Source organism: Mya arenaria, chromosome 4 (assembly GCF_026914265.1).
Source record: "Mya arenaria isolate MELC-2E11 chromosome 4, ASM2691426v1".
Taxonomy (NCBI): domain Eukaryota; kingdom Metazoa; phylum Mollusca; class Bivalvia; order Myida; family Myidae; genus Mya; species Mya arenaria.
In genome coordinates this window covers 75,992,777-76,020,284 of record NC_069125.1, presented here as the reverse complement: position 1 = coordinate 76,020,284, position 27,508 = coordinate 75,992,777, and the positions used below count along the sequence as shown (strand labels likewise).

Genomic DNA, 27,508 nt, shown 5'->3' with positions numbered 1-27,508 from the left:
GATCTACTTTTCAAAATAATTCATGTATTTGTATGAATGTTTTGGAATATATGTTGATCATTTTATGTTGTTATTTTTAATTTACCTTTTTGATTTTCTTAGCTGATGTTAGATAGACAGGTATCAATACTGTGTATATGTGTATCAATAATTATGACAATCAAAGTTGTATAAACATTGTTGATATCAAACTTGTTGTTCATGAATTTAAAGTACACAAAACTTGCAATTAATATCTGTCTTCATCTCATTAAGAAATCAAATTTCTTGAATAAAACTGAATAAGCAAAATAAATGCCAAATAGACAAAGTTGTTAGGACATGGTGACTGTGTTGTAGAAATGTCTGTGTTGATAACCCTGTCATGCACACATTCAGCACTCTATTGTGAAGTAAGGCCACTAAGGTTAATGAACTCACTCTGTAAATTGTATATTGCTTTGCAGAAAGGTGAGTGGTTAAAATTATTTATACTGTTTGATCTAAAGAATCTACAGATTTTGTGCTTTTTTGTATACCGATTCTATGTAATATAAGATTCTTTTCTGTAACACAAAGAGTATAAAATCTCTGGTACTTTACTTGTTGTGTTTCCTTGTGTATAGATCCGTCAGGAGGCCCTGAATGCAGGTGCTGGCCATGCCCGTGAGAGCATCTGGCAGTACTTTGTGACCAAGTGTTCCAACAATCTCCACATAGTCCTTGCCATGTCACCTGTCGGGGACGCTCTCAGAACACGCTGCAGGAACTTCCCAGGTATCCTAATCTCTTTCCACAGTTTAAAACTACTCTTATCAAAAGTTGATTTCATTCTTTCCAGTGGGTTAACTCATTTTGATTCTCTTTTCTTGAAACACAGTAAATAACAGAATACTACTGTGCTTCTATGATAAGTAAATTACAATCGTCTTTTGCTCTGTTTTCCTGTAGGATTGGTGAACTGTGCAAACATTGACTGGTTCTTCCCCTGGCCAGAGCAAGCTCTGTATGCTGTAGCCAGTGTCTTCATCTCACCAGATGTAAGTATACTGCACATTGCTTAATACTCATTAGAAGTTTAAATTTTACAAAACCTACTGTTTTGAAGTTTTGATAGTAAATGCAGTTAATGAAACGGGTAACTGTTTTTTATTATATTCATTGGCATGAAATTTTGTTGTTTTTCAAAAAAGGAAAACTGTGGATTTAATTTTTTTTAATAAAAAAAGTTGAAACTGCTATCCGATATGCTATCTGTTATACCAATGTCACTTACAGCTGAATTAAGGGTTATAAATGCAGCGGCATCAAGGATATAAAGTAGTGAAGTTATTAAATGTCAATTAAACTTTTTTGCAAACTGAAATCAAAGTAAGACTGCAGCACTTAAATAATTGATTAAATATTTGATAAGAAGAAATAAAAGACAAGAGCTGGCGCTTAAACACACCAGGTTAATAATCAGCATGTTTTAATGTTCCTGCAATGAAATACAGATTAACATTAAATGCAAATAATTGTCTTTAACTCATTATCATTAAAGGTAAATAATATATACTATATTAATAGCAATATAAACAATGATTTATGTACTTGTGCTGTATACTGTGGCCATGTATATTTCATGTGAATGCATTTATATTCTTTTTTTACGTACATATAGGTAGTATATTTTGAATATTAAAGGGCCAATTTTAATTGGGATCTTCAATTTATGGCCCACGAGTATTAATGATTTCACAGTTTAAGAAAGTTGTCTTTTATATTCTCATCAATATCTTAACTGATGATGCAACTTCATTAACTTTTTTCTTTTAAGAACGCACTGATTTCTGAGCAGCACCGTGACAGTGTGGTTGAACACATAGTTCTGGTGCACACAAGCGTTGGTGAGTACAGCAAGCAGTTCCTGACCCGTCTGCGCAGGAGCAACTTTGTGACACCCAAGAACTACCTGGACTTCATCAACACATACTTGAAACTGCTGCTGGACAAAGACAAGTTCATTGAAGCCCAGGTACACAAGCTGCCGGGAGACAAATACAACTTAGAATAGAGTGTGCATGATATATTGCTTGTTAACTACTCACAAGATTGAAATTAAGTCCTATAGTGGATAAAAGTCTTGGAATTGTCAGGGATTTTCAGTCTGGGACTGATTTTAAGTGTGGTGTCCGTGTGTCTATAAACAACTTGTAAGCACAATAGTCTTCAGTTTTGTTTGTATCTGAATCATTATGTCCCTCGAAATGCTTCAGCCGTAGCATAATTATTTTCTAAGGGAGATAAATTTGAATAGAAAGTTGTGTATTTTTGTCATTTCCTTGACTGCATATTAACCCATGTGTTTTATGCCTATATTTGCTTTTACAGTGTAATCGTCTGTCCGGAGGTCTGATGAAGATTGCAGAGGCCAGTGAGCAGCTAGCCATTCTCAATGAGAAGTTGGCTGTCCAGAAGGTGGCAGTCACGGAGAAAACTGCTGCTTGTGAGGTCATGCTCAAGGAGATTGCCTCTGGAACCAAGCGGGCAACAGAAAAGAAAAAACTGGCTGAAGCCAAGGGAAAAGAAATTGTTGAGCAAAACAAGATCATTGAAGTTGAAAAGGTAATACATATCACTTACCTTCAAGCAACATATATCTAATACTAAAACATCTCTTAAAAGTTAAGTATGTGATTTTATACTAATTAAAATAGTTGCAATTACTCCCCAGAAATTTAAAGTGATACATATGTCAATATATATTCACTTAAGCCCAGGTACACAAGCTTCCAGGAGACAAATTCCACTTAGAAAAGAGTGTGCATGATAAATATAAGTCATAAATATAAATATGAATATATTATGTACCTCTGTCCAGTGCCTTTATACTGTGTATTTGTTTGCAGCGTGATGCTGAAGAGTCCCTAGCTGCAGCACTGCCTGCCCTAGAGGCTGCTCGAATTGCCCTGGATGACCTAGACAAGTCAGATGTCACTGAGATCAGGTACACACACAAAGGAATAACTCTTGTTTGTACATTTACCATAAATTAGGATTAAAAAGGAATCTATGCTTGTTTTTTAAGTCTACTTATTTAAACCTGATTGATATAAAATAAAACATTAAATTCTTAACAATTCTTATTTCAGATCTTTTGCGAAGCCCCCACGGGCTGTGCAAACTGTGTGTGAATGTGTGGTGATCCTGCGAGGCATTCGTGAGGTATCCTGGAAGTCTGCTAAGGCCATGATGGCAGAGGCCAACTTCCTCGCTGCCTTGAAAAAGATGGATGTGGACAGCATCACCTCAAAACAAACCGCTGCTACCAAGGGTGGGGCATTTTAAGAAAAATACTAGACAATACAATTTGGAATACAATTTTACATTGGTTAAACTCAATCTTAATCTGTTTTTCAGAAGGCAATGTCTTGGTGTTGTTGAAGGCAGTGTCATCCAGAATCTTTAACCTTGACCTTAACTAGAAAATCGTCCTCAATATTTGAGTGGGAATTAGGAACACATGTTGTTAGAGCCAATTTGAGATTTAGTTTGCTCCTTGCTGCTCTTGTTCATTTCATATGATCAGGTTGATGTATTTAGAACGTACTTTGTAGAAAATATGATAAGAACATTGTATTTCCTGTTGTAGCACTGTTAAAGGAGATTGACATTACATTTGATGACATGAAGTCTGTGAGTCGTGCTGGATTTGGACTGTTGAAATTTGTGGATGCTGTGCTGGGTTACTGTGCAGTGGCCAGGGAAATTAAACCAAAACGAGAAAAGGTGATTTAATGACCATAACACTGACTTTAATATATTCATTTTAATCAAAAAGATAAATATTTGGGAAACTCTCTATATTTATTTTTTTTGGGTTATGAAGAGTTATATTTTGTCTGGAGTATATGATTTCATTCATTTACATAGTTATGATAATTTAGTCTTTGGGACATCTATGTCATGTTACATGTGCCTTACAGGTAGCCAAACTGGAGCGTAACTTCTTCCAAGCAAAGCGAGACCTTGATAAGATCACCAACGAGGTGAACTCTCTGGAGAAAGAGCTGGCTGACCTTGGAGCCAAGTACGAGGAAGCCATGGCCGAGCAGAAGAAACTGTCTGATGAGGCCGCAATCATGGAACGCCGACTCATTGCTGCCGATAAACTCATCTCTGGTCTTGGATCAGAAGAAAAGAGGTCAGCAAGTGCATCAGCTTACATTATCATTTATGAAAATAAACAATATTGTACATTTGAACAAAACATGTTACTGGAAATATCATTACCAAGTTAAATGTTGAACATTGAAAGGTAAATGATAAAAAATAATGAGTGTGCTGAAATATTTAGAGAAAATGTAAATCACCTATGAAACCAAAATCTATGTCATACATGTATGTATTGACATTTTTATACTGATTATTTTTAAGCAGATGTAGTTTTTTTGAAATGTTCTGTGAAGTAATATGAATGTGACTGTGTTGTATTCAGATGGAAGGTTGACCTGGAAGACCTGAAGGTACAGCGTGTATGGCTGCTGGGTGACTGTCTTGTGGGCTCAGCCTTCCTCAGCTATGTGGGGGCCTTCTCATGGGAATTCCGGAATGACCTTCTCAACAAGGAGTGGCTCGTCAACCTCAAAAACAAGGGTGTCCCCCTCAGCGACCCCTTCAAGCTAGAGTCACTGCTCACCAATGATGTAGAGATTAGCAAGTAAGTTTTGTTCCAGATAACTAATTTACATTGATATAAATATGTTTCAAAAGGAAATTAAAAGAGGAAACTTTGTTATTTGGAAAATAATATTTTATGTCATCACAAAAGGAATAGAAATGACCATATTATATTTAATTTCACTTTGCTTTCAGGTGGACCTCGGAGAACTTGCCACCAGATGAGTTGTCCATCCAAAACGGTATCCTGACTACAAGGGCCAGTCGGTTCCCTTTGTGTATCGACCCCCAGCAGCAGGCCCTTAACTGGATCAAGAAGAAAGAGGAGGCAAACAATCTCAAAGTATGTGCACAGTGCAAATATCCATTAGTGACTTGTTGTTACATATCGAGGATTCATACGATTAAAGGAAAGCTTTTGTCCATCAACTACATTTAATGTAGTTTCCACTGATGGACATACCCTGTATGTTGTGTCGTTTTTCAGGTATGCACGTTTAATGACCCGGACTTCCTGAAGCAGCTTGAGCTGGCCATCAAGTATGGCTTCCCATTCCTCTTCAAGGACGTGGATGAGTACATTGACCCTGTCATTGACAATGTTCTCGAGAAAAATATCAAAGGTATGCTAGGCCGGCCGATATGGCATTTACCTCTGCCTTCTGGGTTTGCTGTGTTTTGCTGTGTACCCTTCTTCTACTTGGCTATGGCATTGTTTGTAATTTGAATAAATTCTTCTGAATTTTCTCTAATTATCCATGAGTTGAAATAATATTTTGGTTTAGAAGTGTTTAGGCACATGTAGTTTATTGTATATCATGTATTTCATTTTTCCTCTTTTTACTCTGCTCCTGTAGTGGGTAAGTTACAATCAGTTGTTGTGCAATAGTTCTGTAAGTTGTTCCAGACAAGTAAATAGTTATAAACGTTATAAGTTTCATCAATTTTCATTTATTATTCAGTATTTACATGAATTTCTTTTAATACCATAAGTATAATGTTAAACTAAGTTTGTTGTTTTTATTTCACATAAAATGTTGTTTTCAAACTACATGACTTTCTAAACAAGAAAAACTTATTGTAACCCAAATGGATTTATGAACAGGTGCAAAAAAGAAAGATAGTAAGAAGCGAGCTTCTGGTAGGCCGGCGTGCTGTCATGTTGATCAAGAGCTGAAATGTGCCTGTTTTGAAATAAACAATGCACTGAAATAGTAGGAAATGACACATTTCAGCTCTTCAATGTTTGTCCCCAAGTGTTTGAAGTTTTGAAAACATGTCACATGTTGTACTATGCTTTACTTAGTATTGTAATTGCTGTGACAGATAAATGGTATACGAAGTATATTGATATTGTGAGAGCTATGAAAATATAAATCTGAAATTGAAACTTGTCAGTTCTAAAATTTGACATAAAATTGAGAGCAGAAAAAAATAATGTAAAAATCTTCAATATGAAAACAAATAGTTGTGTACAGAATCTATGTATTAGCAAACGTTGTTTTTGATGTAACTGTTCTGTTGTGATCTACAGACTTCCCTCAAATGTCAGACAAGATGACAGGTACAGGTTTTATATACCACTCTTCACCCTAAGTCATCATCTTTGATGTACATGCTATATCTATAAAGTGCACTTGTAAAAAAAATCTTGAAATTGATATAATTATATTAAGTCAAGTCATGTGTATTCAATTAGTCAAATTTAAAAATGCTCGGACTCAATTGTGTTCAAATTGTTATACTTATTTACTCATAAGTTGTAGTGGACTTCCAAGTATTGTCACCATTTTTACTTTGAATTCTTTATTGCCAGTTGGATTTGTTAGTAAGAGGCAGATTACAAAATTGAAAAGGGAGTTAGCTGAAGGTACTTGTATCAACACTGTGTGTTGTCTGGCCACAGCTGCCAATGGCCAGCAAACGCTTCAGACTTGATTATGTACAATTTATTTTATATCATGTTTAAAAGGTATGTTTTCATAAAGCTTTGTGAATATACATGTAGGTATGGTGTGAAGAATTGTGAGATCCTTTATTCTCTTTTATTTACCTTTTTAATTAGAGTCGCTTTGTAGACAATTGAGATGTTTAAGAATACAATTGATTTATAGTAAATTTATAGTATAATTTAAACTAAGATGTTTCACAAGCATGGCTTCCTTACGCTTATGTCTGTGGTGCATGCATCAAATTGCTGTAATAAAAGAAAACAGATAAATTCACATTATTTTGTTCATGAACAGCTTTTTAGGGTCCTTCAATAATGTGCTGGTGCCCTATAGTAATCAACCAATCCGCCTGTCTGTCTGTCTGTCTGTGCACATATTTTATGTTTTTTATGCCCCCGAAGGTGGGCATAATAAAATCGCACCGTCCGTCCGTCCGTCCGTCCGGCTCTGTAACTTTCCCTTGTATGGACAGATTTTAAAATAACTTGCCACATGTGTTCCACATACCAAGACGACGTTTGGCCTGCAAGACTCGTGTCCCTACCTCAAAGGTCAAGGTCACACTTAGTGTTTATTCACAATGGAGTGCTGCATATAAGGACATAGAGTATAGGTTGTCACGTCCGTGCTGTAACTTTCCCTTGTATGGACAGATTTTAAAAAAACTTGCCACATGTGTTCCACATACCAAGACGACGTGTCGCGTGCAAGACCCGTGTCCCTACCTCAAAGGTCAAGGTCACTCTTAGTGTTTATTCACAATGGAGTGCTGCATACAAGGACATAGGGTATAGGTTGTCGTGTCCGGGCTGTAACTTTCCCTTGTAAGGACAGATTTTAAAATAACTTGCTACATGTGTTCCACATACGAAGACGATGTGTCCTGTGCAAGACCCATGTCCCTACCTCTAAGGTGAAAGATACACTAAGTGTTAATTCACAAGGGAATTCTGAATATATAAGGACATAACAGTGTAGGTTGTCAAGTATGGGTGGTATTTTTTGATGTTCAGAGGAAATTTAAAATAACTTGCCATATGTATTTGACACATAAAGGCAAGATCAACTTTTCATGTACTGACCTTATTCGTAGGTCAATGTCACATTCGGGGGCATTCGTCACATACTGTGACAGCTCTTGTTTGTAAATAACTTATCAGCCCTTCAAGATATCAAGTTCATACTTTTGAAACTTCCTCACAGTAAAAATACATTCTTTTGTGACAAGTTGTATACTTAGAAATTATTACATTTTTTATGGTTTTGTTTAAACCTTAAGCTTACAGTAATTGTACACTTTTTAATGACATGTTATGTAACTAATGCTTAAATATTGTCACCATTATGCCCTTTTGTATGTGTAGGACTACTTTCCTTTGACTGCAGAATGTCTCATTCATTTCCTTTGAAAGTCATTTGAAATTAATGCTCCAAGTTAAACGTTATTATAGATAATATGCAAAGTTACAACATTTTCATGATACATTGGTATTAACGTCACATTTTTTTTCAGTTACATGAATTTAAGTAACATGAATATCTGTTTTAAAGTACATGTGTAAGAAGATAGTCAGATAGATTCTTGGTCATACTGGTAAACTTATAAAGATGCCTTGAAATTGCACCCCTTTCATAATATGCTATCGTTCAGTGCCTTTATTACTCCTGTGATGGCTCTAGTAAACATCTGTACATGTAGCTAAGTAAATGCAAGATTTGTAGGATAATGCAGATGGATGTGAAAAGTAGACATGGTCATGCATGATGATTATTGTGTCACTTGAGCATGCAGATTTATTCTAAGTGCAACCAAATTATTAATATTTCCGTGATATTACCACTACTTGACTGTATCTGGGTCCTATTAAAACATCTGTAGAACTGAAATCATTCTTTCATTTAGATTTTGCTGTTACTAAATTTTATTTTAACTGTTTCAAGCCAACTTTTGTGTACATAAGGGTGTAAACCATATCTATTCCCCTTGCAGGAGGGCAGGGCAGGGAGTTTGTGGTTTTGGGAGACAAGGAGGTGGACTACGACCCCAACTTCCGCCTGTACCTGAACTCCAAGTTGGCAAACCCCAAATACTCCCCCAACGTCTTCGGCAAGTCCATGGTTATCAACTACACTGTCACACTTAAGGTATGTGTGGGCTTTTTATAATTGTAATCACACTTAAGCTATATCTGCAGATCTGAAAATATTTACTTAAAGTTTGGAAGTACTGATGCATGTTTACCTTGTTGACAGTACATTCTGCTTAAATTAGGCTTGTTCATGAATGAAAAAGTGGTCACTGAATTATGAAACCTTTCCATCAGTATTCTTTGTGTCAGGGTGTTTTGCAACTTAATTATATTTGCCCATACCTACCATATGTTGCTTCCGTCGTTCCAGGGTCTGGAGGACCAGCTGTTGTCTGTGATTGTTGGATTTGAGCGTCGGGAGCTGGAGGAGCAGAGGAAGCTCCTCATCCAGGAGACGAGCACCAACAAGAAACTGCTAAAGGACCTTGAGGACTCGCTGCTGCGAGAACTTGCCCAGTCGCAAGGAAACATGCTTGACAATGTGGAACTCATCCAGACACTTGAGGAGACAAAGACCAAGGCCACCGAGGTCTCCGAGAAGCTCAAGCTGGGAGCCAAGACGGCCCAGGACATTGACAAACTGAGAGATGGTTACAGGCCTGCTGCCCGGAGGGGAGCTATTCTGTTTTTCGTACTGGCTGACTTGTCATCCATCAACAGCATGTACCAGTACTCTCTGTCATCATACTTGGAGCAGTTTGAATACTCCTTAAAGAAGAGCATGCCGGATACCATTCTCCAGAAGAGACTTCGCAATATTATGGAGACCCTTACACATAATATTTATGACTATGGCTGCACAGGTAACTTTTATTAAAATATTTAAAGTAAATATTGATGTGAATTGATAGATTCATACTATTGATGATTATTATATCCCCACTGTTTTTGAGGTATTGACCTAAAACTTCATAAACATAATGACTGGGTTGGGAAGAATTGCTGTGCAAAAGAAGTTATTTTGTGTACGGTATTTTTAGAGTTATTGCTCTTTTATTTATTTTTTATTTTTTTCTGGGACAAGTCTACTTTTCTTTAAAACTCCATCTGTTTTGAGGTATCGACTTCAAACTTCATACACATTGACTGTGTTGAGGAGAAGTGATGTGCATAAAAACATTATTTTGTTTATATGGTATTTTTAGAATTATTGACCTTTCATTCTTTTTATACTTTTTTTTTTACTTCACTCCATAACTCCACATGTTTTTGAGGCATTGACCTCAAACACATATTGACTGTGTTGAGGAGAAGTGCTGTGCAAAAGAAACATTATTCTGTTTATGATATTTTATTAATGCCCTTTGATTATTTCAAAACTAATATTTAACTTTTCTTCATAACTCCATTTTTTTTTACATTTTGACCTCAAACTTCATATTCAAATTGTGTTGAGGAGAAGATGAGTACGAGTGATACATTACATATTAAGAACTTTTAGTGTGTTCATCTTTTTTTAATCAACAGTTTTTGAGTTGTTGACTTAAAACTTAATACACAGATAGATCATGAGGGGAAAAATGCAGTGGAAATGAAGTATTATTCCGTATTTGGTATGTTTAGATAAGTCATCCTTTCATTATATGTTTATACCTATAGAGTATTCGATATAGGTCAATGAGCTTTTGTGGTGCATATGTCACGCCAAGTGATACTTTCTAATACAAGAATGTGGTGCTGTGGGGGTAATAATCACATTCAATGATTGCTCTAGTTTCAATTGGGAATGACAAAGTTTGTAAATTTTCATTCAAGATATTCACTGTGTTTGCAGGTATCTTTGAAAAGCACAAGCTGCTGTTCTCCTTCCAAATCTGTGTGAAGCTGGAACAGGACAGTAACAATGTGAGCCAGGATGAGGTGGACTTCTTCATCAAGGTTGGTAACCCATATGCATGTACATAAAGTAGTAATACATAGTAACACATAAACACATGCAATACATACGGTAGTAATACATAAATATCCATACATGTATGAAGGCACCTGCAGTAGTAATACATGGTAATTCATACTTGCATGCAATACATACAGTAGTTATACATGGTAATCCATGCTTGCATGCAATACATACTGTAGTAATACATAAATACCCATACATGTATGTGCTACATAAACAAGTGATTCATGGTAACTTTAGTGCCAATCAACAAAATAAACATGTTCAGCTATAGAGATATTTGTTTTTAGCTTTTATGTGTGTTATGAAGTCTAGACACATACATGCAAATCAGTTTTATAATGGGTTGAATTGTTTAAAAAGTTATATACTCTTCAAACCATCAGGGCAACATAGCTCTTGAGAAGAGCAAGCGTAAGAAGCCGTTTGCCTGGTTCCCGGAGGAGGGCTGGGAGGACGTAATCAGGCTATCCGAGGTCTTCTCAGACAAGTTTGGTTCCTTGCTAGAGGATATTGAACGCAATGAGAAGGCTTGGAAAAAGGTATACAAAGAATTGCGTTAAACAAATTTGATTTTAGAAACAAAGAATATAAAATAATGACCTTTTGTATGTATACATTTGATGTTAACTCAGTATCAGGGTAATAACAATACAATGAAAAGTTTCAGTGTGCTTTTTATGTTTATAGAAGTAAACACAAAATGTACATAAACTTGCACCCTCACATATCTGGTGTTTATTTATGGGACAAGAAACACTAAGGCCATTAGACTGAAAAGGACTGTTGCGTTTACACCAGCCTATTTATTGTATGATTATATAATTAAGAATGTAAAATGAAATCATAAGTACAAGTCCCATAAAGTTAGGGTGTACATGATAGACCTTTCTGACAGTACAAAACCTACATAAAACTCAAAGATTAGAAAATTGGACAAAGATAAAGTGAGAATGGTAAATTACAAAAGTGCTTAATACGAATAATTTATAATTCCTTTATCGTATGAATTTTGCTTTCATCTATATATGATACGTTATAAACACTTAAACGTAATGTGTTTTCACCTGTTCAGTGGTATGACCATGACACCCCGGAGTCGCAGCCCTACCCTCTCAAGTACCAGGACAATCTCAAAGGATTCAGTCGCCTCATGCTGCTCCGTTGCTTCAGGGTGGACAGAATCTACCGTGCCATCACCGAGTTCGTCACCAAATGTATGAGTGAGAAATATGTTACCCCACCCATCATCAGCTACGAGGCCATATTTGAGCAGAGCACTCCCATGTCCCCTATCGTATTTATCCTGAGTCCGGGCTCTGACCCTGCCAGTGATCTGATGAAGTTGGCTGAGAGGATAGAGTTTGGCAGCAACAAGATCAAGTTCCTCTCCATGGGACAGGGACAGGAGAAGGTGGGTAGATATTTTCTAGTCTTGACATTTTCTGTTCAAAAGTATTGTAGTATTTCATTTACTTAAATCAGAAAAGGTAACGAAAAGAAAATGTGATATAAAGGCACCCAGTAATTCATGTGAGCTATCTTTAAATCTTAATTAGGCATATTTACTAACATCTTGAAGTAGAGATATTTTAGTTGTTCTATAATCAATACCTGCCCATTTTAGGTAGCCCTGACACTGTTAGATACAGCTGTATCGCGGGGACAGTGGTTGATGCTGCAGAACTGCCACTTGTTGGTGAAGTGGCTTCGGGATCTGGAGAAACAACTGGAGAAGCTCAACAAGCCCCATCCAGACTTCCGCCTTTGGCTCACCACAGAACCTATAATGAGCTTCCCCATTGGTATCCTCCAGAGGTCACTCAAGGTGCGCTGAAAATATATGTTATTAAGGAGCATGGAGTCTAACAAATATTTCTCGAGTATCTGCGAAAAAGGCTCACTTTTTTGTTCATGTAATGTTTAACATCAGTCTTAGTAAAAACACATGCGCCTTTCTAGAGTGCCCATATTTTTTTCTAGTTCAGGTGATTTGATGACGACCAAATTATTAGCATAAACATAACTGACCATTTACAATGGGAATACCAAATTTTAAAATTCTACACCAAGTTGCTCAAGAGTAATTTATCCCAAAAGAAACCATACATGACCTTGACTTTTGACCTATTCACCCAAAATCAATACTGGTCATCTACTGCCCATGACCAATGACTAAGTGTGAAAACTCTACACTAAGGTGTTCAATAGTTATTGATAAAAAATGATTGAAAATTGTTCAAGTAATTGATTTTTCATTTAAAGCCTATTCCCATTTTGATAAAGTATATGTAAGATACAATATGCGGTTATTGACCATTCAAACTCATATAATCATGCTTCAAAGTCCTTGTACAAAACAAGTGAAAAACACCTTTAAGTTAAAACTTGTACCTGTACTAGTACTTGATTAAACAGTCCTTGTCACTATTCTCATACTAGCACTTTTTGGTAATGTAGCCTTTCTGGTAAAATGCCTTTTTGACGTGGGCCTTTTTGATCTGAATTATTTTCAAATAACTGTGTGGTTGGAGATAAATCATTTAAAGCAGTGCTTAGAAATGTATAAAAGCTGGAGATATTAGCTGAGTTTGAGTAATAGATAGTATGCTTGTAAAATGATGTTGATTTTTGTCTGTATTAGGTTGTGACCGAGCCTCCAAACGGCCTGAAGCTCAACTTGAGGAACACGTACCACAAGATTTCTACGACAGCCCTGATGGAATGTCCACACAACGCTTTGCCCTCCCTCGTATTTGTGCTTGCCTTCTTCCATGCTGTTGTGCAGGAGCGTAGGAAGTACGGCAAGATTGGATGGAACATATCATACGACTTCAACGAGTCTGACTTCTCCGTGTGCATGGAAATCCTTAAAACATACCTGCAGAAAGCCTTTGACCTGGGAGAGACAAAGATCCCATGGAACAGCTTGAAGTACCTCATTGGCGAGGTGAATATGTAGCACTAACAGTGATTTAGTTTATTCTTAAAGCTTTTAAGATATGATTCTAAAATCAAATTAAGAAAATAGATAGATATGGCAGTTTCTGTGGAGTTTATGTCGTGTCAAATACTTTTTTCCTTTCTAGGTGATGTATGGAGGTCGTGCCATTGATAACTTTGATCGGCGTGTGCTGAACACATACATGAATGAGTACATGGGAGACTTCATCTTTGACACGTTCCAGCCATTCCACTTCTACCACAATGAAGAGGTTGACTACAGGATTCCTGAGGATGGACCCAGAGACAACTACACTGGTATGGGATTATTTAGGTTAATTTGGAAAATTACATTCTTTAATTTTCTGGTTAGTTTGTGTCTTATCAAACATGCATTTCATCCATCTGTCTAAATTATTATGATGTTGTCTTTTGTATACCAGTAAATTGTCAGTATTCACAAAACATGTTCTTATTAACAGATTTCATAGAAACACTTCCTCTGGCAAACACCCCAGAGGTGTTTGGGCTGCACCCGAATGCAGAGATTGGTTACTACACCCAGGCCGCCCGTGACATGTGGCTCCACCTGGTGGAACTCCAGCCACAGACAGGTAAGCAGCTCCGCCTACCTGCGAGAGTAGGGGGAAATACATTGTTTTACTTTTTTACTGAAGTCCCTATTAACAGTTCATGCTCATGTAGGTTGGGTTTTTCTATAAAAGAAGTAAATGTTTAATGAGAGATCACATTGAACGAATTTTTCAACATTTGCAAATCTATTTTATATGTGTTTTATAAAAATTAAATTGTGTTTTGCAATTATTAGACAGGATCATTGTAAATGGTAGGCTTACAGCTGTACATGTTAACCCAATATGGTGTGTCTTTGTGGTATTAAACACATTAGTCTTGTTTACCGTGAGAACACCATTATGACATTATGTTCCATCATCAAAGTTACCTTCCGAGAAAGTATCAACTCAAGTATTAACCCATCCACACCCACCAGAAACAGGCCTTTATATTTGTTGTCATTCTGCTGTTTGTTCTTATCAGTCAGACATTCCTAGTCTTCCTCCCATTGCTTTATCCAAAACATCATTATGTTTTTATACAACAAAAGCATATGTACATAAAGTATTTCATATTTCATTTAAAATAATTTATTTCATTTTTGTTCTGAATAGAAATGCACAGAATGGCTTGTATAACTAACATTCTGATCAAAAACTAAAAGTCACACTTCATCCTTAAAAAATGACATTCAACGCATGGACATAATAGCAAGACATTTTAACAACTGGTAACTAAATTCCCAACCTTAGGTGAAAGTTCGTCTGGCATCAGTCGTGAGGACTTTATAGACAAGATAGCAAGTGACGTGCTGGGGAAGATTCCTGAGGAATTTGAGCTGGACAAGCTCCGTAAGCGTTTCGGGCTCGAGATCTCACCAACCACCATTGTGTTGCTACAGGAACTGGAACGCTGGAACAACCTTGTCAACCGTATGCAGAAGTCACTCGTCACACTCAAGAGAGTAGGTCTTACAAACAGGCTATTATGTAGATTCACATTTTGTGTGATTGTGAAGTGCTAGGTCAATTAGCATTAAGCTTTGTTTTTTTAAGCTAACCATTTTTTTATGTAATTTCTACATTGATTGTGAGATAGAGGAATGACCTTGGCTATTAGAGCTGTACTTTTTGATGTTTGTCTTCTGTGGATCTGCTCTTTAATGAGGTTATGTTCTGTGTTCTTAAGGCCCTGGCAGGAGAGGTGGGAATGTCCAGTGAGCTGGATGATGTAGCCAGGTCCCTGTTCAATGGGCAGATTCCATCCATCTGGCGTAAGCTGGCACCAGAGACACTCAAATCTCTAGGAAACTGGATCATACATTACCAGCACAGATACAAGCAGTACAATGGATGGGTAGGGAGAGATTGAATCACTGCTGAAATAGTGTAGCATAAATTGAAATTTACAAGCTTGTATGTATTGTCAAGACAAAAACATATTTGTTTAAAAGAATATTAATAATAATTGTTATTTATTTGAGCCAAATTGTTTTTGTTTTTTTTATGTTTGACTGTGAATTGACTATGTGCAGGTAAATGATGGTGAGCCGGCAGTGATGTGGCTGTCAGGCCTGCACATCCCAGAGTCATACCTGACCGCGTTGGTACAGGCTACGTGCCGCAAGAATGGTTGGCCCCTGGACAAGTCAACCCTGTACACAGCTGTCACCAAATGGGTCAGCCCAGACGAGGTTACAGAGAAGGCTCACCAAGGTATGTACTGTAGTCCCAGTCTTGTATGTGTGATGAATCTTTATATACATATACATGTATGTTTTGGTGTCAGATTGTAACAGATAATTCGCTAAGAATGGTGGCAAATAACTTGTTTAATGCAGACACTGTCACAGCTTTCTGTTTCACAATTTCTCATGCATCATGACTGTCTTCTGCAACTACACCAGAATCTGAGGAACCATTAAAAAACACATCACTTCCTTTTTGTTTTGTCTGTTTCATGTTGTTGCTCTGGTGGAGGCCTATGATTGATTTTGGGTTCTCAGGTGTCAAAATAGTATAACATTGATACCAACAAATGTAGGTTTGTTAGGAATTAAATATTTTAATTCATTTTGACTATGCATTTTTCTGACATTCTAACAGCAGGTGATACCTTATTTTCAATGTAGCAGGTGACTTCTTATGTTCAATGTACCAGATGACACCTTATATCCAATGTAGCAGATGACACCTAATCTCCAATGATTGCATTCACAAGAACAGAACACATTTCTGTGCAGAAAGTTCAAACTGATTTCAGTCTTGTATCTGTGTCATGTCTGATTATTGTGGGTAAATCGACACCCATCATTTTATGTTTACAATTTTACATTCATAAAAAAATCTCTAGGGTATAGAATGTATATATTTTCATGACAGTAAGCACAGAGAGGTATCAGAATATTATAGCACAATCATCAGTTTATTTGCTATTTTGCAACTGTGGTTGATTCTAGGGTTCGACCCCAGCGCGGGTAGCTTTGCGGGTATGAAAGGTAGGGTTTTAGCACCAGAAGCAACCTGGCTCATCCTAGTGTTGTTACTTGTACTTCAATATATAACCTGCATTTATATCCTTAACTGTTATTTGAGCAAAGCATGCTATGTGCCCTCTGCAGTCTGTAGTTGTTCATACAAAATGACCAAAATTCATTAGCACATTTTAAGTAGTACTTTCTTCAGCAGAAATGCTAAATCTTTATTAAAATACGAGCAAACACATGACTTTACAATGGATTTTTAAAAAATAAGGAACAACTTCTACAGAATGCATGTAGCACAAGTCAGACTTGAAGCACTGCAATATGTATTACCATTTTTCTCTTATAACCAGCAAGCAATTGTAATACCATTGTGATGAAATGCCATGGCAGTTGTTTTTTGTTTTTTTCTGACAATCCTGCTTTTGCGCAATGGAATGAAATTGATTTAGAGAGTTAAATGGCTGGTCGTTAAGTGTGAGCCTCGCAGTCACCCAAGAGGTTTATTGTTGTTCTCCAAAACCAATGACACCACAATTATGTGTTTCTATCCAGGATATGGATTTAGTGTGTGTTACCATCTAAACGAATTAGTCTTAAGACTTACAAGTGTATTGTTACAAGTTGTTTTTAAGCCAAAAGTTTGTTTTTTTGTTGTTTTTATTTATTTATTTTTTTTTGGGGGGGGGGGCGGTGAGTAGCACGCTCATATTAGCCATGAGGGATCAACAATATTTAGCAGTTTTTGATGGTTAAAAGTAATGACAGAATAGGCTAAATATTGCAAGAATTTTTTTATCTATGATTAGACTTAGATCATTCGCTGTTTCAGATCAAGCTAGATATTACTCAAAACAGTATACTTAGCTCTCTTATACATGTATTAGTTATTGTAGAAAATATTCATTATTAGCACGAATACAATTTAGCATTAAAATAGTTAACAAAATGTTTACATTTAACTCTTTTTCATATATTTTTATGACAATGTCAAAATATCCCAATGTTAATCATGCTTTGGCTCTTTACCAATGTTGGGACATGGTGTATTTGAACTCCCCAGTCAGTTCTGCTTTTGGCATGGCAGTGTTATATGTCTTTTCCAAGTAATCAGACTGCATTGTAGAAATATGGCCACATTTTGGAATATGTTTCTTATCAGTAAATTCATTAATATCCTGCTTCCCATTACATAATGTTATTGATATTGCTCTTTATCAAAACTTGTATTTTACTGTCCATACCAATCAAACTGGCTAGTATTAATCATACTTATTTCCATCATGTGATCCTTTTAACATACCATCTATTTCCCTGCATATAATACAGTAAACACTGTTACCTTATTAGATGTAACGTATGCCACGCACTGTTGCAGGGTGCTTTGTACATGGCCTGTACCTGGAGGGAGCTGGCTGGAACAGGGAAGAAATGTTCCTCATCAAGCAGAAACCTAAACAGCTCATCCAGGAGCTACCCATCCTCAAGATCATCCCTATAGAGGCGCATAAGCTTAAACTCCAGGTAAGGTGAAAGTAGAGGCACACATGCTTTAACTCCAGGTAAAGTGAAAGCAGTAGAGGCACACATGCTTAAACTCCAGGTAAAGTGAAAGCAGTAGAGGCACACATGCTTAAACTCCAGGTAAAGTGAAAGCAGAAGAGGCACACATGCTTTAACTCCAGGTAAAGTGAAAGCAGTAGAGGCACACATGCTTAAACTCCAGGTAAAATGAAAGCAGTAAAAGCACACATGCTTAAACTCCAAGTAAAATGAAAGCAGTAGAGGCACACATGTATGCTTAAACTCCAGTAGAGTGAAAACAGTAGAGGCACACATGCTTAAACTCCAAGTAAAATGAAAGCAGTAGAGGCACACATGCTTAAACTCCAGTAGAGTGAAAACAGTAGAGGCACACATGCTTAAACTCCAGTAGAGTGAAAGCAGTAGAGGCACACATGCTTACACTCCAGGTAGAGTAAAAGCAGTAGAGGCGCACATGCTTACACTCCAGGTAAAGTGAAAGCAGTAGAGGCACACATGCTAACACTCCAGGTAGAGTGCAAGCAGTAGAGGCACACATGCTTAAACTCCAGTAGAGTGAAAGCAGTAGAGGCACACATGATTAATCTCTAGGTAAAGTGAAAACTGTAGAGGCAGACATGCTTAAACTCCATGTAAAGTGAAAGCAGTAGAGGCACACATGCTTAAACATCAGGTAAAGTGAAAGCAATTGAGGCATACATGCTTAAACTCCAGGTAAAGTGAAAGCAGTAGAGGCACACATGCTTAAATTCCAGGTAAAATGAAAGCAGTAGAGGCACACATGTATGCTTAAACTCCAGTAGAGTGAAAACAGTAGAGGCACACATGCTTAAACTCCAAGTAAAATGAAAGCAGTAGAAGCACACATGCTTAAACTCCAGGTAAAGTGAAAGCAATAGAGGCATACCTGCTTAAACTCCAGTAGAGTGAAAGCAGTAGAGGCACACATGCTTACACTCCAGGTAGAGTGAAAGCAGTAGAGGCGCACATGCTTAAACTCCAGTAGAGTGAAAACAGTAGAGGCACACATGCTTAAACTACAGTAGAGTGAAAACAGTAGAGGCACACATGCTTAAACTCCAAGTAAAATGAAAGCAGTAGAGGCACACATGCTTAAACTCCAGTAGAGTGAAAACAGTAGAGGCACACATGCTTAAACTCCAGTAGAGTGAAAGCAGTAGAGGCACACATGCTTACACTCCAGGTAGAGTGAAAGCAGTAGAGGCGCACATGCTTACACTCCAGGTAAAGTGAAAGCAGTAGAGGCACACATGCTTACACTCCAGGTAGAGTGCAAGCAGTAGAGGCACACAAGCTTAAAGTCCAGGTAGAGTGAAAGCAGTCGAGGCACACATGCTTAAACTCCAGGTAAAGTGAAAACAGTGAAAGCAGAGGAGACATTCTACTTTATTTCCAGCTAAAGTGAAAGCAGCAAATTCACTCATGCTTATACTCCAGGTAGAGTGAAAGCAGTAGAGGCACACATGCTTCAACTCAAGACAAAGTGAACGCAATTGAGGTATACATGCTTAAACTCCAGGTAAAGTGAAAGCTGAAGAGGCACACAAGCTTAAACTCAAGACAAAGTGAAAGCAGTTGAATCATACATGCTTAAACTTCAGGTAAAATGAAAGCAGTGGAGGCATTCTACTTAATTTCCAGGTAAAGTGAAAGCAGTAGAGGCACACATGCTTAAACTCTAGTAGAGTGAAAGCAGTAGAGGCACACATGCTTAAACTCCAGTAGAGTGAAAGCAGTAGAGGCACACATGCTTACACTCCAGGTAAAGTGAAAGCAGTAGAGGCACACATGCTTACACTCCAGGTAGAGTGCAAGCAGTAGAGGCACACAAGCTTAAACACCAGGTAGAGTGAAAGCAATCGAGGCACACATGCTTAAACTCCAGGTAAAGTGAAAACAGTGAAAGCAGAGGAGACATTCTACTTAAATTCCAGCTGAAGTGAAAGCAGTGAATTCACTCATGCTTAAACTCCAGGTAGAGTGAAAGCAGTAGAGGCACACATGCTTAAACTCAAGACAAAGTGAACGCAATTGAGGCATACATGCTTAAACTCCAGGTAAAGTGAAAGCTGAACAGGCACACAAGCTTAAACTCCAGACAAAGTGAAAGCAGTTGAATCATACATGCTTAAACTCCAGGTAAAATGAAAGCAGTGGAGGCATTCTACTTAATTCCCAGGTAAGGTGAAAGCAGCAAATTCACTCATGCTTAAACTCCAGGTAAAGTGATAGCAGTAGAGGCACACATGCTTAAACTCCAGGTAGAGTGAAAGCAGTAGAGGCACACATGCTTAAACTCCAGGTAGAGTGAAAGCAGTAGAGGCACACATGCTTAAACTCCAGGTAAAATGAAAGCAGTAGAGGCACACATGCTTAAACTCCAGGTAGAGTGAAAGCAGTAGAGGCACACATGCTTAAATTCCAGGTAGAGTGAAAGCAGTAGAGGCACACATGCATAAACTCCAGGTAGAGTGAAAGCAGTAGAGGCACACATGCTTAAACTCCAGGTAAAGTGAAAACAGTGAAAGCAGTGGAGGCATACATACTTAATTTCTTGGTAAAGTGAAAGCAGCAAATTCACTCATGCTTAAACTCCAGGTAAAGTGATAGCAGTAGAGGCACACAGGCCTAAACTTTAGGTCAAGTGATACTTCAGGTAAACTTCACTTTAAATGATAGAAGTAGAGACTCACAGGGTTTAAGTTCAGGTAATGTGATAATGGTCTTCATGTAAGGAAATAAGTAAAAAGACAAACAGGCTTTAACTTGAGGTTTAAGATAGATTACTTAAAGAAATAGAGGCACACAGGCTAAAACATTGTAAGGGTATGGTAATACAGGTCTGTAAAATTGCACAAATTAAAAATAGCATAATGATGATACAATCAGTGGCATATGAAGCTATTCCAAACATTTATCAATTGTTAATGTTGAGGTAATGCAACATAGATTGTTTGGGACCTGAGGAAAGGTTATTAGTTGCAGTGAATGTACACTTTCAATGTACTGGTGCTAATGATAAATGGGTTTATATCAAAATGCAAAGGTGTTATGTTTAACATCAATCTCATCCCACATTCCAGAATACATTCCGCACACCAGTCTATGTGACTTCCCAGCGCCGTAATGCTATGGGTGTAGGTCTGGTGTTTGAAGCAGATCTGGCCACCACGGAGCATATCAGCCACTGGGTCCTGCAGGGTGTCTGTCTCACACTCAACACTGACTAGACAGGGTGTCTGTCTCACACTCAACACTGACTAGACACACACTCAACATTGACATGAAGAATGTTTAACATGAAGAATGCTCAATACCATCAAATCTCACAGTTGCTATTATATGGAATTGAGACTGTGTTTAAAAGATCATAAAAAAACAGATAAAAAATGACTCTGTTTTTTATCTTTAGTGACATTTATTGACAGAGAAAAATACTTGCTGACATTTTAGTCAACAATCTTACTTGTGCTCTTTTTTGAAGCACCATGCACTGGAGGACTCTTGTTTAGTGGATTTAAGCATTCATGAGGAATAAGTGATATCACTTGCATATTGTTACTTATTTTAACATGTTTTTGTTTTTATTCAAGAAGTGATAAAATGTGTATCCGTCCAAAATGCAAATCCAGTATTTATACTTTATATTTAAATACAAAATGTTTATTTCAGAATTGTGAATGTTATATTATTAATGAAGTTTTAGATATACATTAAACACTGTAATATATTGATATGATTAGAGCTGTGTTTTGAAAATTCCGTCCTTATAATGTCTACATTTCTCTTTGAAATTGTTTGAATATGAATATGGTATTACATATATGAATAAAGTATCACATTTACATGGTATATAATTATTTTATTAATGTTGCATTTTCTATTTACATGTTTGTCTTTGATGATAAAAGACACAATAAAGGAAAATAATTTATTATACATGAAAGGAAATGGATTTTTTTTGACATTTCAAGTAAAGCAAGATAAAAATGAACTGTTACATCAAACTATAGTGTTTTATGAGTTGCTTTGTTGAATTGATTGAAAATAAAAAGAACACCAATCTGTTTCTCCTTTATTTATCATTCCTCTTAATAAATAATCAACAGATGAGCATGATAAATGGTGAATGATAAATGGTGTAGAACATGTGAAGATTCGTTTTTAACTAAAGAATTAAAATATATGTTACTATTTTATTGTATTTTCCTGAAATGGGGTTGAATGCATGTTCATAGAGTTGCATCTTGGTTCGGCCTCATTTCGTTGTGTATAACTCGTCAAGCGATTATAGGAGATTTTCAATAACACAAAATTTAATGTTCACTTTATTGTACCGGTACCTAATCCGGCAATGTTTGCCATCTTTAAAAAAATGCAAGAAATTATTTCAAAACAAGTTTGACTGGTCGGTTTATACCACGAACGTAAAACTTTTGTTTCAGTGCAATGATATGTTATCACACGAATTGTTCGTTTGGTGCATATCCTGTTTCATTACTCCTCACTTGCTGCTGCATTCAGCTCGGTGACTTCAGTTCTGAAGATAATCCATTTGTCATGATTTAAGTTTTATTTGGACTCTAAATACGGTACATACGATCGTATTTGATCGCGTCCCAAGGTCGGCTTGCCTCTTTTGAGCAAATGTTTGTCAGTGTTTTGAGCATGTTTTGTGGAGTTTGAGGGCCTTCATGTCGCGAGAGGCGGTGGCGAATGCATGGATGAGGCAGGTGCGCGTGAGTAGGCGCGTGGAGCGGCACACGTCCAATAACGAGAGGAACTTCATCTGCTGGCCTGCAAATAACGCTTGAGTTAAATAACCTGTATCTGAAAGTTGACATGGCTGTCATTTTCGCGCTGAATATATAAATTATATTCGTTGCTCAAGATAAAATTGGTGATGTGTGAAATAGCACTTGAATTTAATGAACATTTAATTTGATACTAGTTAACACGTAATTTTCTTCATCTTCAATATTTCTGCCGTTATGCGTATTGAATGCTTAAGCTATTAAAATGTTGGATTTGTATCATAAGGGACATGATCATAAAGTGTATGGTAAACAAAAATAATAACGGACGTGATATATGAACGCACATATACAGTTCAAACATTTGATAGCTCGTCATAATAAGTAGCACAATAAGCATTTAAGTGCGTACAAATGTCGCCACAGATAACACTCGTTAATAATTCAATAGAGCCGTTTTACGTACGCCTGTCTGTGGCTGCGAGGAGGGCATCTAAGGTGAGAGTTTCTCGGAACGGGGCCGCTGGGTAGAGGTCAAACCCGCCCTTGTTCATGTTCTCATCCTCCAGCGTCTCTGGGTTAACAAATGTACATGATGGTAGTACACAATTACTTGAGTACATGTGAATTCAAAAGATATATATCATTTATGTTTAGACTTTTATTTCCATAACAGAGTCATTCTTTTAAGACCGAACTGAAATCATGCACCATTCATAGGCCGGTATTATGGGCTCGCCGTCCGCTAACGTCCACATCCGCATTTTAAAACGGAAACCCTATTCCATTAGTCCACGGAAGAAACACAGACAATCTCATTTTCCTCTAAAAGATAACATCCGATAATTAAAAACTAAAAAGTCATCTTCAGTCCATTGTTCTTCGCATTTATAGATAGACATGTTTCATCAGCACTATTATTCAGAGGCTATGATGCGCAAATATAAAAGGATTTTGTAGAAAAACGTTCAAATTGAACAAAGATGGACTTAAAAGTTGCGTTATAGTTACGTTTTGGTTTATGACAATGTTTTGATGCATTCTATCTCATTAATTGTTCATAATGTAGAGCTTTTGATAATATTTCTACATGTTGTCCAAGCGGCAAACTCACTGTGCGATTTGAGCGGACACGGATCGGACGCCTATCGGACGCGCAAACAGACGCGGACACATGAATTAGACCCAACAATAAATAACACGTTCAGTTTAAATTAACATGAGCGGGCTCGCACGTGCACAGCGTGTACATGAAATACCGACCTTAGATAATTCGTTGAACCGATGTTAAACTTACCTCCGTATGGACCGGCCATTGTCCACATCATGGTGTACACGACGCCGCCCTGCACGTCATCAAACCCAATGAATACGTTTGTGTCGTTCTGCTTTCTGTAAACGAGCCTGTCCGTCCGCTGTCGCAGACAAAGGTCCCCAACCACCTCTCTTAGCGTCGAGTTGTCGCTCCACCGCGGCCGTCGGTCAACGACCCGCTTGTCGGCCGGAACCGACCGGCCACGTTCGTCTCCTGGACACCCATCATGTCCACAGGCCGCAATAACTGGCGTTAAAACCACAATAACAAATGTTCTTAACGGTAGCTTCATTTTGAGCATTCTTAAATTCATTGTATTCGCATGTGTTTCTATTACCAACAATGATTGCTTATCGTTCTTTCTGAGTTTATCAATACAAACTATTTCTAGAAAACAATCATTTGATTCACGGTGCTGTCAGTCATTAAAAGTGCCGCTTTTTATCCCCAACATGTGTTGCTGTTTTGGCAGCTGCGCGCAAAGTATAAATGTTTGTCTGCTTAAAAAACCAGCGTTGTAAATTCGGTATAAATAAAATGCCAAAAAATCATGAAGTGTAATACTCCGGTATTATAGCAATTATGTAACCAAACTTATGTACGTATTTTACATTTGACTGTTGTATTATTGTTGACATTTAGTATTTGGCAGTCATGCTAAACTAAACAGTCTAGTATATTATATCCATTCGCACTGCATTAAAATGCCATCTACATAACGTTTATAAAAATCCTGGTAACTTGAAAATGAACAGAATCCAGGTGTGACGGGACAATATTTCATGCTTATAATTGCATACGTATTTCCTGGTATAAATATGTGGTGGTTTTGAATAATTATACTTGCCTGTCAGAACACAAAACACATTCATATAAAACATTCAAATTTCATTCGTATACAACCACGGCATTCAGAACACCTCGGTCATTTTCTATCTTAAAGGCCTTGTTTAAGCCTTCTATAAGTGCCCCCCCCCCCCCCACCACAAAAAAAAATCGGTGCAAGGCGTGCTGCTTAGTTTCCAGCTGTGCAGTTATAGGTGTTTTATTTTAGAAATTGGACAATACATCTTGTCTTTTAGTTCTTGTTGTTGTTTTCTATTAATATTTTTTTATCATAATGCCTTTGAATAGGAATAAGAATACTATCATAATTTATTTACATATGATTTAACCTGGATGCTTCCCAATTTGGATATAACTGGTGACCATACATTTAAAATGGATTTAAATATATATGTTATATAACTTTTAAAAAACTTATCACTCTTATTTGTGAATTGTTTATTTCCAATATGTTTACTGATTAATGAATACATTAGCTATGCATATTGTTTAATTATATGTATTAGTGAGACAATGAGATTATCTCCTCGAAAAGTGTCAACCCTAAATGGCCCTGAGCCAATAAACAAATACACAGGAGATAGCCCCTACTGTGACACCCTGGGCTGGTATTCTATATTGGTCTTAACGGATCTAAGAGCGATGTAGCTAATCGGATAACTTGTTATTTATAACTGACCAACAGAGTGAATGAAGTCAACCATGTATGACCATAAGATTGACTTAAGTTACATATTGAATACCACCCCAGTGCAATAACCAGGAGATGCACAGCAGGGAATAATCATGTTAAACAATTCTTAATCTAGGCCTTAAACAACGTTGTGTTGCCGAGGTGTTTCAAACCCAATCGCGGCAAACAGGCAGTTGCATTATTAAATCATTTTAAAAAACGTAATACTACATATAAATAAATACATATATAAATATGTTTTCAAGCACTTATTTGCTTCACCATTGCTTAGCTCAAATGAGCAAATCAAAACATTTAATCTAGAAGGCATTTCATATATCATTGGGATGCCTGACCACGAGCGGTTCTAAGGTTGGGGGCGCACCCGACCCCCAACACACCCCTCCCCTAGAATTGTCTGAGTGCGGCTCCCCTAGTGAAATATGTTTTGAATTGTAGATAATAAGTTTTCTTCAACAAACACAGTGACTTTAACAGAACGATGGCACGGCGGAGACTGTAGCTTGAAAAAACACTGAGCATACGGGGGCGTTCTGACGTCTGCAAGCGCATAAAGAAACCATGCAACAGTTATGGTAGGCGTGCGATTGGTACAAGAATGCCCATTTAACACTTTAACACATGAAAGAGTATTGTAAATTCGTACGAAATGTTCTTCATAACATACCCTTACTAACATTAGGACTGAAAACGCCAAACATTCTTATGCATGAACGTTCTTCCTGCAGTGATTCAGAGCATTGATTTATTGCTACAACCCGGGTACATCGAACATCAAACAAATTGATACCGGTAGAAGGCAATGTAGCTGATGGCACTACTTCTTCCAAATTTTAACTTCTTTCGGTTTAAAACCGGCGTTCGAGATTTGAACTTGCAACCTTCCGTAACTGAAGCGGACGCTCGGGGGTAGAGCTAACAAGCCACGGATCGGCATTGGTAGTGATGTAACTTTAACCTGTCAGTAGATACCTTGTAATATACAAGCAATAGCTAGTCAAGTCAACACATTTATTCACTCAAATTCATGCACAACATGAAAAAATTGAGGTAATTGATAAAGACAATACATTTCAGAGGCTCAAATTGAGGATTCAATGACATAACATACATTCAAATAAATCAAATATTTAAAGACCAGATAGTCTCGTTTAAAAGGATAAATATTGCACATGGATCATTGGATTCAAGCAGTGTTTACGAAACTTTACGAGTTATAAAATGGGTTAAGTACAATGGGAGAGTCAACTAATATATGCAAAAAGTCTAAGATAAATAAGATCAGTAATGGTTAACGAAGTTGTTTAAGAATAACAGATACCATTTTACACATGTTCAAAAATTCCTTTTTATTAGTTGTGCTTACCAACTGATCAAGTTTATATATGTTTGGATTTCTGTTAAAATATGGTTTTATATGTTGCTTACGCTCGTTATCAAAAATGTTACACTCGAATGAAAAATGGAATTCATCCCCTAGTTTGTTACATATTTGGCATTTCCTTTTATTGACTGGTGTTCTATTCCAATTGCCCGTTTCTATTGGTAGTCTGTGGTTTCTTGTTCTAAACTTGATAAGTGGATATAATAATGATTTGGGTGTTGAATGAAGATACTTTTCATAGCCAAATGACGTTTTGAAGATTTTATAAAATTGACTGTTGCTAGCATTTCCAAAAAGGGAGTACCACGATGTTAAGAATAGATCTTAAGCTTGCGCTTATCCGCAAGTTTTAGCCTTTTAGGATT

General features: G+C 37.1%; 2 protein-coding genes across 4 annotated transcripts in view; one reads left to right on the top strand and one right to left on the bottom strand.

Moving 5' to 3' along the window:
- LOC128231985 (dynein axonemal heavy chain 10-like) overlaps positions 1-22,213 on the top strand; it is a 51,372-nt gene extending 29,159 nt beyond the window's left edge. For 2 of the 3 annotated variants that reach the window (XM_052945301.1, XM_052945298.1), the window contains 26 exons: positions 606-756; positions 931-1,019; positions 1,799-1,996; positions 2,353-2,586; positions 2,871-2,968; positions 3,114-3,295; positions 3,614-3,750; positions 3,948-4,165; positions 4,460-4,681; positions 4,837-4,984; positions 5,129-5,264; positions 8,584-8,738; positions 8,994-9,486; positions 10,458-10,561; positions 10,970-11,125; positions 11,659-11,997; positions 12,211-12,411; positions 13,228-13,533; positions 13,673-13,844; positions 14,009-14,140; positions 14,855-15,066; positions 15,291-15,458; positions 15,637-15,817; positions 16,561-16,599; positions 17,963-18,108; positions 21,234-22,213. In XM_052945301.1, the coding sequence (XP_052801261.1) occupies positions 606-756; positions 931-1,019; positions 1,799-1,996; positions 2,353-2,586; positions 2,871-2,968; positions 3,114-3,295; positions 3,614-3,750; positions 3,948-4,165; positions 4,460-4,681; positions 4,837-4,984; positions 5,129-5,264; positions 8,584-8,738; positions 8,994-9,486; positions 10,458-10,561; positions 10,970-11,125; positions 11,659-11,997; positions 12,211-12,411; positions 13,228-13,533; positions 13,673-13,844; positions 14,009-14,140; positions 14,855-15,066; positions 15,291-15,458; positions 15,637-15,817; positions 16,561-16,599; positions 17,963-18,108; positions 21,234-21,380 (4,764 nt within the window). In that variant the 3' untranslated portion in view covers positions 21,381-22,213. The remainder of the gene's footprint in view (positions 1-605; positions 757-930; positions 1,020-1,798; positions 1,997-2,352; positions 2,587-2,870; positions 2,969-3,113; positions 3,296-3,613; positions 3,751-3,947; positions 4,166-4,459; positions 4,682-4,836; positions 4,985-5,128; positions 5,265-8,583; positions 8,739-8,993; positions 9,487-10,457; positions 10,562-10,969; positions 11,126-11,658; positions 11,998-12,210; positions 12,412-13,227; positions 13,534-13,672; positions 13,845-14,008; positions 14,141-14,854; positions 15,067-15,290; positions 15,459-15,636; positions 15,818-16,560; positions 16,600-17,962; positions 18,109-21,233) is intronic. The other variant, XM_052945299.1, reaches the window with a different exon arrangement.
- Positions 22,213-24,975, bottom strand: LOC128231987 (uncharacterized). The gene is made up of 3 exons (XM_052945303.1): positions 24,202-24,975; positions 23,371-23,478; positions 22,213-22,947 (listed from the first exon to the last, which is right to left on the bottom strand). Exons 1-3 carry the CDS (start codon positions 24,530-24,532, stop codon positions 22,805-22,807), a joined length of 582 nt encoding a protein of 193 aa, XP_052801263.1. The 5' UTR covers positions 24,533-24,975; the 3' UTR covers positions 22,213-22,804.
- Between the last annotated feature and the right edge of the window lie 2,533 nt (positions 24,976-27,508).

Excerpts from the sequence above, each read along its gene's own strand:
- LOC128231987 (XM_052945303.1), bottom strand. The coding sequence starts at position 24,532 with ATGAATTTAAGAATGCTCAAAATGAAGCTACCGTTAAGAACATTTGTT. Across the intron at positions 23,479-24,201 it reads AATGGCCGGTCCATACGGAG|AGACGCTGGAGGATGAGAAC; the intron begins GTAAGTTTAACA and ends TTGTTAACCCAG. Across the intron at positions 22,948-23,370 it reads CCTCGCAGCCACAGACAGGC|GCCAGCAGATGAAGTTCCTC; the intron begins GTACGTAAAACG and ends CGTTATTTGCAG.